The sequence below is a fragment of the Priapulus caudatus genome, unplaced genomic scaffold (assembly GCF_000485595.1).
Source record: "Priapulus caudatus unplaced genomic scaffold, Priapulus_caudatus-5.0.1 Scaffold1366, whole genome shotgun sequence".
Lineage (NCBI taxonomy): Eukaryota > Metazoa > Priapulida > Priapulimorpha > Priapulimorphida > Priapulidae > Priapulus > Priapulus caudatus.
In genome coordinates this window covers 59,741-74,362 of record NW_014578427.1, presented here as the reverse complement: position 1 = coordinate 74,362, position 14,622 = coordinate 59,741, and the positions used below count along the sequence as shown (strand labels likewise).

Sequence of the window (14,622 nt, the reverse complement as noted above, 5' to 3'; positions counted from 1 at the left end):
GCCCTAAACGACAGTTCAATGAGAAGACTGCTGCTGCATGGCAGAAACTAACTTTTTTTAAACCATGACTTGTTGGCACTGTTGATAGAGATGCCTGAATCACCCGCTGATTATTATATAGCACTACTTTTTTTAAATTGTCTAAGAGGCTTCCCAGGTACCCCCTGTGGTGTTCGCTGGCACCCCCATGGGGTACTAGTACCCCCGGTTTGGAACCAGGGGACTAGATCATAGCAGGCCTACTCATCCGCATAATTTACACCCCCATGCTCTCAACTCCCTTTCTTCTCCCGCTTATCCTCTATACCTCCTCTTCCCGTTACGCCCCTCTCCCACTGCCGCACGTTTGCCGCTTCACCCCTTCCGCTCCCGTACCACCCCACCACCCCTTCTGCTCTCGTTGCATCCCTCTCTCGCTCTCTCCCGTTCCACCCCTTCCTCTTTTCTTCCCGCCCCACATCTCTCGCAGTTGATCTCAATGTACACACACGGGCGCGTTCGCAAATTCGTTTCATGTCGGAAAGGTCGCGATGACGATTGTGATTGAACGGACGAGATTACGGCACGAAGTCACGAGCGAAAAACCCAACTATTGTGCGCAACATATTAGTTAATAATATACTTAGTTAAAAATATTAATAATAGTTAATACGTAAAGAGTTAATACCGAATATATTATACCGAATATAGTTTCTACGCGATTTTACTTCGTTTTCCCCCAATGAGAGTAGAACTGACACCGATAGTTTTCGTCGAGTATCTCTGTTTACTCTCCCTCCCCCCTCCCAGCCTCCCTCCCACCCGCACTTTTATCTTCCCTCCCTCCGCCCACCAATCGTTCGGTCGACCCACCTACGTTACAGGTTCAAAGGTACCGCTACAGCGCTCTCGATACGCTACACCGCGGGCGGACCTAGACTGACACCGCACGTCACCGTGGCCGAGCTCACAGGGGCGTTTCCGACGACGTACGGGGTCAGACTATAACGCGGGCCGGGACATAGCGCAGGGGAATCGGTAGTAGGTGCGCGTGCAAAAAAAAGCGGGTCACACACCTCGTAACCTTGTCGGGCGGCCCTGTGCAGTAGCGTCTCGCCGAGGGCCTTATTTACCATCAGCCGCTTCGTCTCGTACGGAACGTGAGCCGCATCCGATCTGCCGCGCTCCGACTTGCAGCAGCCGGCGCCCGCCTCGCTAGGAAAACTACCCGGCAGGATGACGGGCTGAAACGAGACGGTAAAAAACGAATCGGTGAATATACTCCTCGGCTCGCCTCGCCTCTCTTCGGCGCGGCGCGACTAGGCGCGCATGCTGGGTGTGCGTAGCCGGAATGCACGGAGGCATGTACCGCGGACATGCATGCATGCGCGCCCGTGCGCGCGGCAGCGGCAGCGGTGGCAGCGGTGGCGGCGGCAGCGGTGGCAGCGGTGGCGGCGGCAGCGGTGACACGCACCGCCGTTGGGTCGGCGGAATAATAACTACGTCTCAAGGTCGTACGGTAGCGAGCCGTCAATAACGATCATCTCCGCATTAAACCGCAGCGCGCACCCGCGGTTCCGCGAGACGGGATTTTTGGCATGGAAGAGGCGACCGCATATGAAAGGGAGAGAGAGACAAAGAGATAGAGAGAGAGAGAGAGAGAGAGAGAGAGAGAGAGAGAGACGAAGAGAGATAAAGATAGATAGATAGAGAGAGAGAGAGAGACGGAGAGAGTTTAGATAGATAGATAGATCGAGAGAGAGAGAGAGACGGAGAGGGAGAGAGAGACAGAAAGACGGGGAGGGTGAGAGAGAGTGTGTGTGTCGCGGGTGCAATGCATATACCGATACCAGCTGCGGGTCAATGTACCACGATGGTAGGCAGGCGGGCCGGCGGGCGGGCGGGCGGTCGTATACAGTATTACACTTTGTTCGGAAGAGAACGCGTTCACGACAGCGCAACGATATCTGAACAGCATTCGGGCTTGTGACCTTTTTAACCAGAAGTTTAGCAAGAGTTTCTAGAACTTAAAAGTCCAGTTAGCACGAACGCAAGACTTTCTTCCCATATTACGTATTATCCCATTAACGCTTGGCGAACTAAATTCAACGAAGTGAATTTTACTGCCTCCCGCTCCCCCCAGAGAAGGGTAGATGTGAGCCAATTTTTAAGTACTATCTATGGGATCAAATAACTTCCCAGGAATTTCCTGGTCCACAGCCTATTTTCCGGGACTTTTCAGATGCAATTTTAAATTCCAGGACTTTCCCGGTTCTCCGGGACCCGTACGAACCCCCTACGCTAGCAGGCGTAGTTACGCACCTCCAAGGACGGAAGTTCGTCGTCGCTATCGACGTCGTCGACGTCCCTGTCGTTGCTGTCGGAGCCCTGGTCGCGCTGCGGCTCCGTGCGCACGAGCGTCGGCATGCTGAGCGGCTCGTCGCCGTCCTCCGGCAGCTTCGCGTCGCGGCCGACACGACGTCGCCGCCACGAGCCGGCGGCGATGCCGCGTAGAAACCGCTGCTGATTACGACTGCGTCGCCGCGCCGCCGCCGCCGCCGCCGCGTTCAGCTTGACGCGAACGACGGCGCGACGCGGCCCGCTGTCGCCTCCGCCCGCCGACGCTTCGCTGCAGTACTCGTACACGTCCGTCTCCTCGCCGTCGTCGTCGTCGCCGCCTGAGGTGCGTCGTCGGCCGTCGGCGGACGGACGTCGCTTGCTGAGGAGCCGGCGCGGCGCTGCGCCGAGTCTCACGGAGAGGCGACTCCCGGGCACAGCTCTCCTCCGAGCTTTCGACGCGCATTTCCGAGAAGAATGGTCTGTGGCGAGAGATACGCAGAGCGATGAAGAAAAATCCGCGAGCTGAACGTATAAGCTGAGCGTGAACGTATATAAGTATGAGCTGAGCGTTAAGAGAATTGCTTAACGAGGCGGGCTATTTAATTCGCGCAACAAAAACGCGAATACTAGGCCGGCTGTAATACTATTAGCGCGCTTAATATAAGCCGGACATTTTCCGCGTGCGATTAAAACCGAACCGATCAGAAATCGTTCGCGCCGTTGTTATACGCGGCGCGCGACTATAAACGCAAATTTCATAGAACAAACCTATATAACGACTTTTACCGTGAGAATGTTTCCATGCTCTCCCCAACCCTATATACTCAGCTCCGTGCGACGGCATTGCACCAGATTTCCAGCACAACCCGAAGATATACCGCTGCCTATACAGTATATACAGAGTACGTAGCGACGTTTAGCGGTCGAAGAAAAACGTGGCAGTTGCCGAAAGTGAGCGCATATATTTATCGAATTTACTACCGAAAGTTACGACCAGCGAAAATCGACGGCACCGACTCATGACGCCCCCGTTCCGTATACAGCCACGAAAACATCCCGGGCGGGCTACGCTAAATAAATAATTTATGCCTTGCGTAACACATTATATATATATATATATATATCGCTAACGACGTTGTAGTTATACTATCTTATCTTATATATACACATACACATAGGTTCGGATTTATGCATATATATATATTTATATATGTTGTAATGTATATAATAATATATATATATATATTATAGTATATAATATACTATAATATATTAGGGCGGCTAGTATATATATATAGGCCCGACGGACCGTACTCGTAACGGGAAATGTTTTCATGCCCGAGCGAAAACGAACTCGACGTTTTAAGGCGCAAAAATTGCATTTACCGCGAGAGTGAACCGCGCATTTAAATCAACCGGACATAACGAACTCCGGCTCGTCCTCTTCCATGCCGACTCATTAACAATTTCAACATAAGCAAGACAGGACAATGCAGGACGCGCGGCTTCCTGCGAACACACACAGGCAGCACGCACGCACCAAGCGCACGCAACACGCCGCACACACACGCACGCACACACACAGCGGCACACGATGGACGGCGGGTAATGAAAATCATTGCTTGGAGGGAACGCACGTCGCGGTCGACCCGAGCCGCGCGCGTCGAAGTAAAGCGCCTCGCCGCGTGCCCCTGACCCGAAAGGATGTCGATTCCGCGGGCCGCGTTGCCTTCGCATTGGGGACGTGCTGGTCGCCTCAACAGACACGCTACGCACGCACACAGCCAGGACACCACACGCCTGCACGCACATCGCGCGCACGGCATCACACGCACCACCTCCGACGCACGCACGCACACATCTATCTGCTCGCTCGCCGGGTGACATGCGATATGGATATAGCATCCGTGTTTTGCTCCGTACCTTCCAATAAGGAACTCATCCTAATTCTTCATACAGGACATATATACAGGAAGGAAACCATCATATCTCCCTCTCCAGGAGATATACATGAAAGAATCCATTCCAAGTCTCCCTGCAACTACTCACGTGGGGGGAAATGTTACGAGCTAGAACACACCATTCACCAATTCGCCATTCTATTTCCCAAATTCCATCCCGATGAGAAGCACACGAAATGAGTCCAGCATCCGGATGAGGTTCCATACCGGTGAGAAAAGCTACTACGATCGGAGAAATGCTAATACTCCGCTAAATCTAATACTCCGCTAAATCTAATACTCTAATACTCCGCTAAATCTAACACTCTAATACTCCGCTAAATCTAATACTCTAATACTCCGCTAAATCTAACACCTCTAATCACTCCGCTAAATCTAATACTCTAATACTCCGCTAAATCTAATACTCTAATACTCCGCTAAATCTAATACTCTAATACTCCGCTAAATCTAATACTCTAATACTCCGCTAAATCTAATACCTAATACTCCGCTAAATCTAATACTCTATACTCCGCTAAATCTAATACTCTAATACTTCGCTAATCACACTCTAATACTACTAATACTCCGCTAAATCTAATACTCTATACTCCCGCTAAATCTAATACTCTAATACTCCGTTAAATCTAATACTCTAATACTCCGCTAAATTCCTAAACAACTTTTTTAAAAAGATTACTTTTCCGCTAAATCTAACAACATTCCTAATACTTCGCTAAATCTAACACTCGAATACTCCGCTGGCGAAAACCAACAGTAAAGAATCGCGCTGCGCATGCGCAGGCAAGACCCCCGTCACACGCACGCCACACGCGGTCGAAAACGATGACATATCTTGTCACGAATAGCAGGATCAGCGGGAGGAGAATAAATCAGAGCTTATCGAGAGGCGCGCGTACGATGCGGCGCGGTCCGCGAACGGCTTACGGCCCGTTCCCCCCGCGCGCTACTCCCTCCCTCACCCTCCCCCTCCCCCTCCCCCCGCCAACCGATAATCGATGCTGCCCGCGTTCGGCATCACACGTGCGTGGGCCGCGGCCGTATTTTGCCACGCTCAGATCGGGGCTCCGCGCGCTGCCGACTGTTCGTGCACGCAGCAGTTACGGCGAAGCTGAGGCGGCTTGCTTTGCGTGACTACGCCGGCACGACTGCTGGCAGCTGTTAGTATAATGGTATAATCTTTCTCGGCGAGTCGTAATATTTAGGAATGCGTTTCGTACCGTCGCTCGGTTAGTTTACACCCGACTCGAAGTGTGCGCGCATACACACACGCTCGCACGCAAATACACACGCGCGCTCACGCACACACACATATTCACGCGCACGCGCGCGCACGCACGCACGCATGCACGCACGCGCACTCACACACACGCGCGCAAGCGCACACACACGCACGCACGCACACACACACACTCACTGGCGCTGCTGCTCCAAGTCGCAAACAATACGCACGCCGAGGCGCGCCGAGTGAGATATTTGGTTTTCGCATTAACGCGAGGGGTGGTTGTGTGTGCAGACGAACGGCGCGCCCGCCATCATACTCTGTAGCAGCCGTAGTTACACGTACCTGTCGTGGCGGCTCCGCGGGACACGTGCAGCCGTGCTCCGCCCCGGGGTCGGTCGCCGGCGCCCCCCGGCAGTAGCAGATGACCCTCCGCTTCCCGCCGCAGCACGTCAGTCTATACAAGAAGCGAAGCAGCAGCGAATTAGCAAATTATCGCACGCGAAGCAAAGATGCACGGTGTGCGAGTCACGTCCGTCATCACGCGCACGCACGCACGATCGCACACATGCATACACCACACGCACGCGCGTGCGTACACACCACAAAAACACACGCAGACGCGTGCACCGATCCACTAACACACGCACGCGTGCACGTACACTCACGCGCGCACCGATCCACTAACACACGCACGCGTGCACGTACACTCACGCGCGCACCGATCCACTAACACACGCACGCGTGTACGTACACTCACGCGCGCACGCGCACGTATACATCGGAGATGTGAGATGAAATCGATCGCGCTGGTCGCCCTGTGAAATACGCGTGCGTGCGTGCATGCGTGCGTGCGTGCATGTGTGCGTGCGTGTTAGGGGGAAAGCCTCCTTCTCGCCTTCCCCTCCACACCAACATGGGTTTCCGCCGAGTGTGACGGCGCGGTGACGGCACGTGGCTATTTACGCTGAAATTTGTTCTATGCGTCATTCGGCGTTTGCGCGTAATTCGATAACGTCTCTCGCGAATATTATCTGCTAAGCTCGCGGAAAAATGCAATATTTACAGTCACGATGCACGTAGTATCAGGAAAGGAAGGTCTGTTAGCCACCCACCCACCTGCCTGCCCGCCTCCCTGCCTGCCCGCCTACCCGCGTCCCTGCTCTTGCCCGCCTGCCTGCCTGCCTGCGCACGTCGCCTGCACCGCCGCGTCCGTCCGCTTACCTGCCTGCCTGGCCTGCCTGCCTGCCTGCCCGCCCGTCCGTCTGCCCGCCCGCCTTCCTGCCTGGCGCCGCCCCGCGCCGCCCCGCCCGCCCGCCCGCCGCCCGGTCGTCCGTCGCCTTCCCGCCTGCCTGCCTTCCCGCCTAGCTAGGGTCCCTATATACAGACTATACACTATACTATATTATACCTCTGTATATAGGGACCCTACGCCTAGCTTGCCCGTCCGCGTGCTCGCTCGTCGCGCCTCCGCTCGTTCACCCGTGCGCGCGGGGTTGTTTGCGCTATCGCTGTAGGCTACTACTGTACGTGTAGGTGTAGGTGTCTGTGTGTGTGTATCGCCGCGGCGCGGATACTCCCTGTCCATACGCCCATCCTCGTTACGGATTCTTCACGCTAATACGGGTGCGTGATGATTCATCGTGTGGAAGCGAGAGTGAGAGAGAACGAGAAAGAACGAGAGAGAGAGAACAAGAGAGAACGAGAGAAAGAGAGAGAGAGCGCGAGAAAGAGAAAGAGAGCGAGAGGAGAGAGGAGAGAGAGAGAGAGAGAGAGAGAGAGAGAGAGAGAGAGAGAGAGAGCGCGAGAGAGAGAGAGAGAGCGAAAAAGAGAGAGAGAGAGAAAGAGAGAGAAAGAGCGCGCGCGCGCGAGAAAGAGAGAGCGAGAGAGAGAGAGAGAGAGAGAGAGAGAGAGAGCGAGAGCGCGCGCGCGAGAGAGAGGGGGAGACTCGCTGCATTCGCCATGTCTTACGCCGCATTCCTCTATTTATCCGTTTCCACTCTCAGTCGCGTAAGTCAGACAGGTATAGGCACGCAGTTGGGCGCGGAGGGGACAGACAAGGATGCGGGGTGACAACAGGTATGCAGGGAAAGCAGGGGCGCATAGTGATATGCATGTCATTCACTCAGCAGTGACGTACGTTATATCCATCTGTATGCCTGCCTGTGTGTCTGTGTGTGCGTCTGTTTGTCAGTCCGTCCGTCCGTCCGTCCGTCCGTCCGTCCGTCCGCGTCTGACTGTCAGTATGTCTGTCTATATTAGTATGCATTGCATTAAGTCTGTTTGAATGTCTGCTTGTGTGACTGCCTATACGATGTATTGATAATTGCATTACCTTCTTATGAGCGAAGCTCCGTTTCTTGAGCGCGCTGCATCGCGATGACGTCACACCCCTTCGAAACACAGCCGATTTTCGCCGCCTTCGCCTTTGTCTCAGCGATCTCAGCCGCGCAGCCTGGCAACATCACGGGAACAAAGCGCATTATTCCCCCACGCATCGAGAGAACATTGTGACGCGCTTAGATCGCTCCGGTTTTACTACCTTACTGCTCCCCCTTCCTCCCTTCCTCTCTTTTTCTCGTTAGACAGTACAGCACGCATAAGCTGCGAAAACGGTAGCGTTCTTCTGCCGTTTACGCGGAATTAAATAACGCTAGATATTTCGAATAAAATAACCGACTACATGCGCAAGCGTTTTGTGAATAGCGAAATGATTCTAGCGACGAGTGACGCGAGTTGGCGGAGAAATCAGTCACTTCGAACCGCGGCTGATATTTTTCTCTGACATTTAACTCTCCCTATACTAATGAGAATTGCTTCGAAGCTGGAGCATGCGTTACTCGCAGCTTCGTGCGCGTATTATACTCACGGCTACAGCTGTCGTTCTCGCTCGCCTCCTACACACTGGCTCAGCGACGCAGCTGCTCGTGTGTGGAGAGTTCGCCGACGCAGTCTTCCCTTCCCCGAGAACAGCCGACGACGGCAGCTCGACGCAATCCGCAACGGGCGGCGTCCGCGTGCGAACTTTACGCCGCTGCAAATGCGCGGCCGACGACGTCGCGGCGGCGCTGCTGTCGCCGACGGCTGTCCTCTCGTCGTCGTCACCGTTCCGGCTTATCTTCCGGGACATGTAGGCCTTCGCCTTGGCGAGTTTGTCGGCGGGCGCGAGGCGACCTTTCGTTTCCATCATGCCGTTCTCAACGCGCATGCTCGACCACGCGAGGCAGTTCAGCTTCGTCTCGTTCGGCGCGCAGGAGGTGGAGCAAGAGGAAGAGGAGGATGCGTACCTTCCTCCTCCGCCCGCTCCTACGCTGTCAGCCATCTTGCTTTCTTCGCCGCCCTGCCGACGCGCATCGACGGATGTGACGCCGTCGGCGCTGCACACCTTCCGCAGAAGCAGCGCGTCGAACGCCGACGGCATTTCGTCGGCGCTACGTTTGCACGGATTGGCGTGATGAGCCGTCGACGGCGGGCCCGTAACGAATTTACCGCGTCCGTGTTCCCGCACCGCGCTGCCGCCGTCAACACCGTACACGTCAAACGCCGCCGCGCGCGGACTGCCTGCCTGCGTCGCCGATAACTGACCCGCTAAACTCACGACGCTCTTCTCCCAACCTGCTAGCGGATACGCGCCGACGCGTGAGGCCACGTGACCGACTCTGACGTTCGTCAGCGCGTCGTCGGCGGCCGCCGTGTACGACGACGTCGGCACGTAGTCGGTCGGCTCCGAGCTCTTGAATTTCTTCCACGCCTTTTTCGATCGAAACAGCGGGAAGTCGCCTGCGGCCGTCGTCGCGCCGGCGCTGCTCTGAGCGGCGCGTCGCGCCTCGTCGGCGCCGCAGCCGACCGAGATGGGACGCGTCGTCGCCACGCCGGCGGGCGGCAGCACGACGCATGGCAGAATGCCGGTCGACGTGATCGCAAACGGCACAGGTATGCCCGTCGGCAGGTACGCCGTTACGGGGTAATGCTGCACGGGCCGTCGATCTGCGCCGACGGCGTACGCGTCTCTCAACGCGCGCGCCGACGGACTGGCACTCGCGTCGCGATCGCGCCCGTTGCTGCTGTTAGCGCTCGCCTTCGCCGCCGTCTCCTTCAGCCGCTGCTGCAGACGAATCAGCACGGTGTCCTTGATGTTCGCCGGCGCGTCGCACGGGTCGTACCTGCCGCGCTTCGCGTCCGGCGGGCCGCCGCCGCCGTGTCGCGCCTGCTCCGCGCCGACGTCCGGCGACGCCTGCTTGCTCTCCTCGTTCTTCACGCTCGCGATCACTCCGGCTTTAGGCTCGGCGGGCGAGAAGAAGGACGCGGCGCCTCCGCGCTCCGCCTCCGCCTTCTGAGCGAGAATCTTCTCGATCTTGCGACTCACGCACTCGGCCGACAGCAGCTGGAACGAGCCGGCGACCTGCTTTGGGTAGTCGGCGACGACCGTGTGCAGCGGCGGCTGCGCGTGCGCGTGCGCGTGCGCGTACGCCGACGACAGCGGCGACGGGAACATTGCGGCGCCGTCCAGCGGCAGCGCGCGCGACGTCGTCGTCGTTCCGGCGCCGCTTCCGCTGCCGAGAGAGCACGGTGATTTCGCGGCTGCGTCGTAGAGCGGCTGCTGCGCTGCTGCCACTCGATAGGCCTGCTGCTGCTGCTGCTGCTGCTCGCCGCCGTACAGTTTAGATGAGTTACGCGCGATGCCATCGCTGGCGACCGTCATCGCGCTGCGGTACGGCTGGAAGTACGACGCGTCGTTGGCGACGTCGTTAGCGCCGTCGTCGGCGACGCGCACCCGCTTCGTCACGATCGGACTAGCTCTCGCGTCGGACTGGTCGGACTTGAGCGAGGCACGCGGCTCGGACACGTGGCTCGCGGCCCCGTCGTTGTTCGAGGAGTAGACGCGCCTTCTGTACAGCGCATGCGCGTCGTCGTCGCTGGCGTACGACGCCGGCGAGAGCCCCGCGTAGCCGACACTTCGACCCGACTCGCCGCGCGCGTGCGAGTAGTCCGGGAAAGAAGAAGCTTTTACGCTCTCGCCTCCTCCTCCCCCTCCTACCCCTCCTCCCCCTCCCCCTCCTCCTCCGTGAATCACGGCCGCCGCCGCTGCGGCGCTTTCGAATGACTCTACGCCATTTACGCGCTGCGGCTTCAAGCAGCTCTTCTGCGCGTTTTTAGCGTCGGCCGTAACGATTTCCTTCGCTGACGCACCGCCGCCGCAGCTCGTCTGCCGGCCGCGCAGCAGCGACAACGCTGACGATGATGAGTCACTGGAATGAACGGGCGCGAGCAGGGCGCCGTTTGATTGCACCGGAAACACGAGCGGATGCGCCGACAGCGCCGCGTTGACGATCGCGTCGTCCAACTTCGCCAACGCTCCTGACTGCGCGGGGTACTTCGCCGACGCCGGAAAGTGATCCTTGTACGATGACGACGACGACGACGACGACGACGCGTGGCGGCTCGAGGCGACGCCCTTCTCGCGCTCTTTCCAGCCGCCGTTGCAGAGTTGGCTGTAGCCGGCGGCGTACGTGACGGCCGGCGACAGCGCGGCCGCCTTGCGCTTCAGCAGCGACCACTCGTACTCCTTCAGCCGCGCTTCCTGCTCGCATATCATCTTCGCGTCGAGCGAACTCGAGCTGCCCGGCCGCGGCTCCGGCAGCGGCGACACGCCGTAACCGTAGTGATGCTTAATCGAGTCGCGCACGTGCGTCGCCAGGCTCGTCGCCGGCGCGTAGCTGCAGCCGACGCTGCTCGCGCGACTCACCGTCTGGTGGTCGGCGGAGTTTGCGGGCGTCACGGCCGCCGGCGGCTCGACGACGGGCATGACGAGCGGGAGGTGGTTCGGGTAGCGCGCCATGAGACGGAAGTACTCCGTCTGATCCATGTAGGGATAGCGCAGCGGCCGCGGCGCTGCCTCGAGCGGGTTAGCAATGTAGAGCGGCGGCGCGCGCGCGCTCGACTGCGGCGGCGGCGGATGCAGCAGCGATGTCGCCGTGTGGCGGAACTTCTCGAGCGAGTTCGACTCGCGCTTCACAGACAACATCGGCTTGTCGCTCGACGACGGTACGGCGTCGCGAGCGGCGCTGCTCGGCGGCAGGAAGTGATGCGTCGGCGTCGGCACCTGACGTATGACGGCGCTGCGGTCGGCCGCCGCCGCCGCCGCCGTGCGATTCTGCCGCTGCAGCAGACTGTAAAGGTGCGAGTCGCGCTTCGCCGACTGCTTTCGCTGCATCTGTAATAACTCGGACACGCTCGACACGCGGTGCTTTTTGCCGGCCTGCTGCTGCTGCTGCTGCTCCAGTAGGTCATAGTGGTTAGCGCTGCTCTCGTACGCTTGCGGCTGCGGGGTATTAACCGACGCGGATAAGTGCAGCGGCATCTCCGCCGATGCAGCAGCCGCCGAGTAGAAGTGCTTCGCTGGCTGCTGCTTGTCCAGCATGTACGGCCGACAGTCGCGCCCCGTCAGCGCCCTCTTCAGGATCTCCGTCGACGTCGTCGGCTCGTTGCGGTCGTCGCCCAGCGGCGGTCCGAACCGCAGCGGCGGCGCCGCTTTCGTCTCCTGTATGAGGATGACGTCATCGTCCTCCGTGCTGTCGGCCGTGCGCTTCGCGCTGCGCGTCGACAGGTCGAGCGGTCCGTCGGTGACGTCACCGCTGCGCGCGCGCCGCTTCTTCGCCGCGGCAGCGACGCCGACGGGCGCCGCCTCCCAGGGGATCGGCTGCGGAGACAGCAGCGCAGCGCCGGCGCTCGAGGCGACGACGGTGGCGCCGTGCGGCTGCGGCGGCGGCGGCGGCGAGAACGGCGACAGCGTGCCGACGTGCGGCGCGGCGGGCGCGTGGTGCGGTAACGGCTGGAAGTATCGCTGCTGCATCTCCTTCAGCTGCTGCTGCTGATGGTGCTGCTGCTGCTGCTGCTGATGCTGCTGGTGAAACATGTCGTACGCGCGCCGATGACTCTCGGCTATGACTGCGCTGTACTCGTAGGCGAGCTGCGCATGCGTGGCGCCGAAGGCCGGTCGGACGGGCTGCCGCTGCTCGGATGCCGTCTCCACGGAAGTCGGCACCGCGCTGCTAATTGGCAAGGCCATATTTTCTAATGTCTGAGTCGCTTCGCCCGGTGAAGTGGTGGCGGTGGCGGTGATGTGCGAAGTGTCCTGATTAGTCACGTAATAATCGCCCTGCGAAATAGACGAGAAAGAAAAAAACCGGTTTAGACGCTGAGAGTCATAGACACACGCCCGCACCCTCTCTCTCGTCACAACTACGCGCGCGCACACTCAACTCTCATGGCGGGAACGAGTTAGGTGGCAACGTGTTCTGCATGCTGCTACTGCTGCTGCTGCTGCTACTGCTGCTGCTGCTGCTGCTGCTGCTGCTGCTACTGCTGCTGCTGCTGCTGCTGCTGCTGCTGCTGCTGCTGCTGCTGCTGCTGCTGCTGCTGCTGCTGCTGCTGCTGCTGCTGCTGCTGCTGCTGCTGCTGCTACTGCTGCTGCTGCTGCTGCTACTGCTGCTTCTGCTACTGCTGCTGCTGCTGCTGCTGCTGCTGCTGCTGCTGCTGCTCCTGCTGCTGCTGCTGCTGCTGCTGCTGCTACTGCTGCTGCTCCTGCTGCTACTGCTGCTACTGTTGCTGCAGCTGCTGCTGCTGCTACTGCTGCTACTGCTGCTACTGCTGCTGCAGCTGCTGCTGCTGCTGCTGCTGCTGCTGCTGCTGCTGCTGCTGCTGCTGCTGCAGCTGCTGCTACTGCTGCTGCTGCTACTGCTGCTGCTCCTGCTGCTACTGCTGCTACTGCTGCTGCTGCTGCTGCTGCTGCTGCTCCTGCTGCTACTGCTGCTGCTGCTACTGCTGCTGCTGCTACTGTTGCTGCAGCTGCTGCTGCTGCTACTGCTGCTACTGCTGCTGCTGCTGCTGCTCCTGCTGCTGCTGCTACTGCTGCTACTGCTGCTGCTACTGCTGCTGCTGCTGCTGCTGCTACTGCTGCTGCAGCTGCTGCTGCTGCTCCTGCTGCTACTGCTACTGCTGCTGCTGCTGCTGCTGCTAGGATATGCCTCCCGTGTCAGCGAAGGTCTGGATATTGCACGGACGCGCGCTACCCGATATGTCTGCTTCAGCGCATATTAAAATAATCTCAAATGTCCATAATACTAATAACCAACTAACTACAACGTATTTTAGTCAGTGAGGTATAGTGCAATCCGGTCTGCAACACGTTCTACAAGGCGCCCGTGATCAGACTCATCGCAATTTCTTTTTCGATACCAAAAGTCTCACATCCCCCCCCCCACAAACAAAATTCCCATCAGAGAATGATCTCCAAATATCATCACGCCAACAATTGCCGATCGCGATTCCCGACTAAACACTAGGCGCGGGTTCGTTACACGCGGGGACGCTGTCAATGTCCCTTACAACGAGTTACGCCCGTCGATTATCGCACAATTGTTTTCTCATCTTCGTTTCTCATGGACGCGTTTTGTTCGGCGCCCCTAGACATGTCGGTAATTCACCCCCCCCCTCCACCGTTTCTTCATCGTCGAGTGTAATGTAGATGGACCTTTTTTAACGTATGGGGCTGCCGCCACCAGCTCAGCGGCGGCTGCGGTAGTAGCAGATCTGAGCTCCGGCGCTTAACGAGTGATGAAATTATTTTGTGTAAATGGTTTTAGAACGCTCCGGGAATTCTTAGAATAGCGCGACTGACTTCTTGCCATTGCGGCTGCAGCGGCATGTTTCGCGCAACCTTGAGCGTTTTCGTACATTCGCGTAACCTCTCTATAATTTATGTAAGCGTACGTTAGGCGCAGAAACCCATACTAGAACTATCTCGCACGTTCTCTCTCACTCTCTCGCACGCGTGGGCGCGCTCTCTCTCTGTCTCTTGATATATAATATATAATATATATCTAATACATATTTGTGAATGTGTGTCTGTTTGTCTGTTCTCGATGCAAATCAATACGGAGCACTCTAGAAATGTCAAAGATGTTCAGTAGAGGTAAATTTTGGTGCTGAATGTCATGGGCACATTGGATTTGAGCCTCTGAGGTCATCTAAGCCGAAAAAACGGGGAAAAAATACTAGCCCCTGCAGCAGCATTAAATAAACGCGCCCCTTTCAGCAACATTAAATAAACGGGAT

The 14,622-nt window shown here is 57.7% G+C and overlaps 1 protein-coding gene across 1 annotated transcript in view; it reads right to left on the bottom strand.

The window, feature by feature from the left end:
* LOC106816391 (BCL-6 corepressor-like) overlaps positions 1-2,416 on the bottom strand; it is a gene marked incomplete at its 3' end in the record, with an annotated part of 6,086 nt that extends 3,670 nt beyond the window's left edge. The window contains exons 1-2 of the mRNA XM_014820991.1: positions 2,302-2,416; positions 1,056-1,223 (exon numbers count right to left, since the gene is read on the bottom strand). Coding sequence (XP_014676477.1) covers positions 1,056-1,223; positions 2,302-2,406 — 273 coding nt within the window. The remainder of the gene's footprint in view (positions 1-1,055; positions 1,224-2,301) is intronic.
* Positions 2,417-14,622: the final 12,206 nt, after the last annotated feature.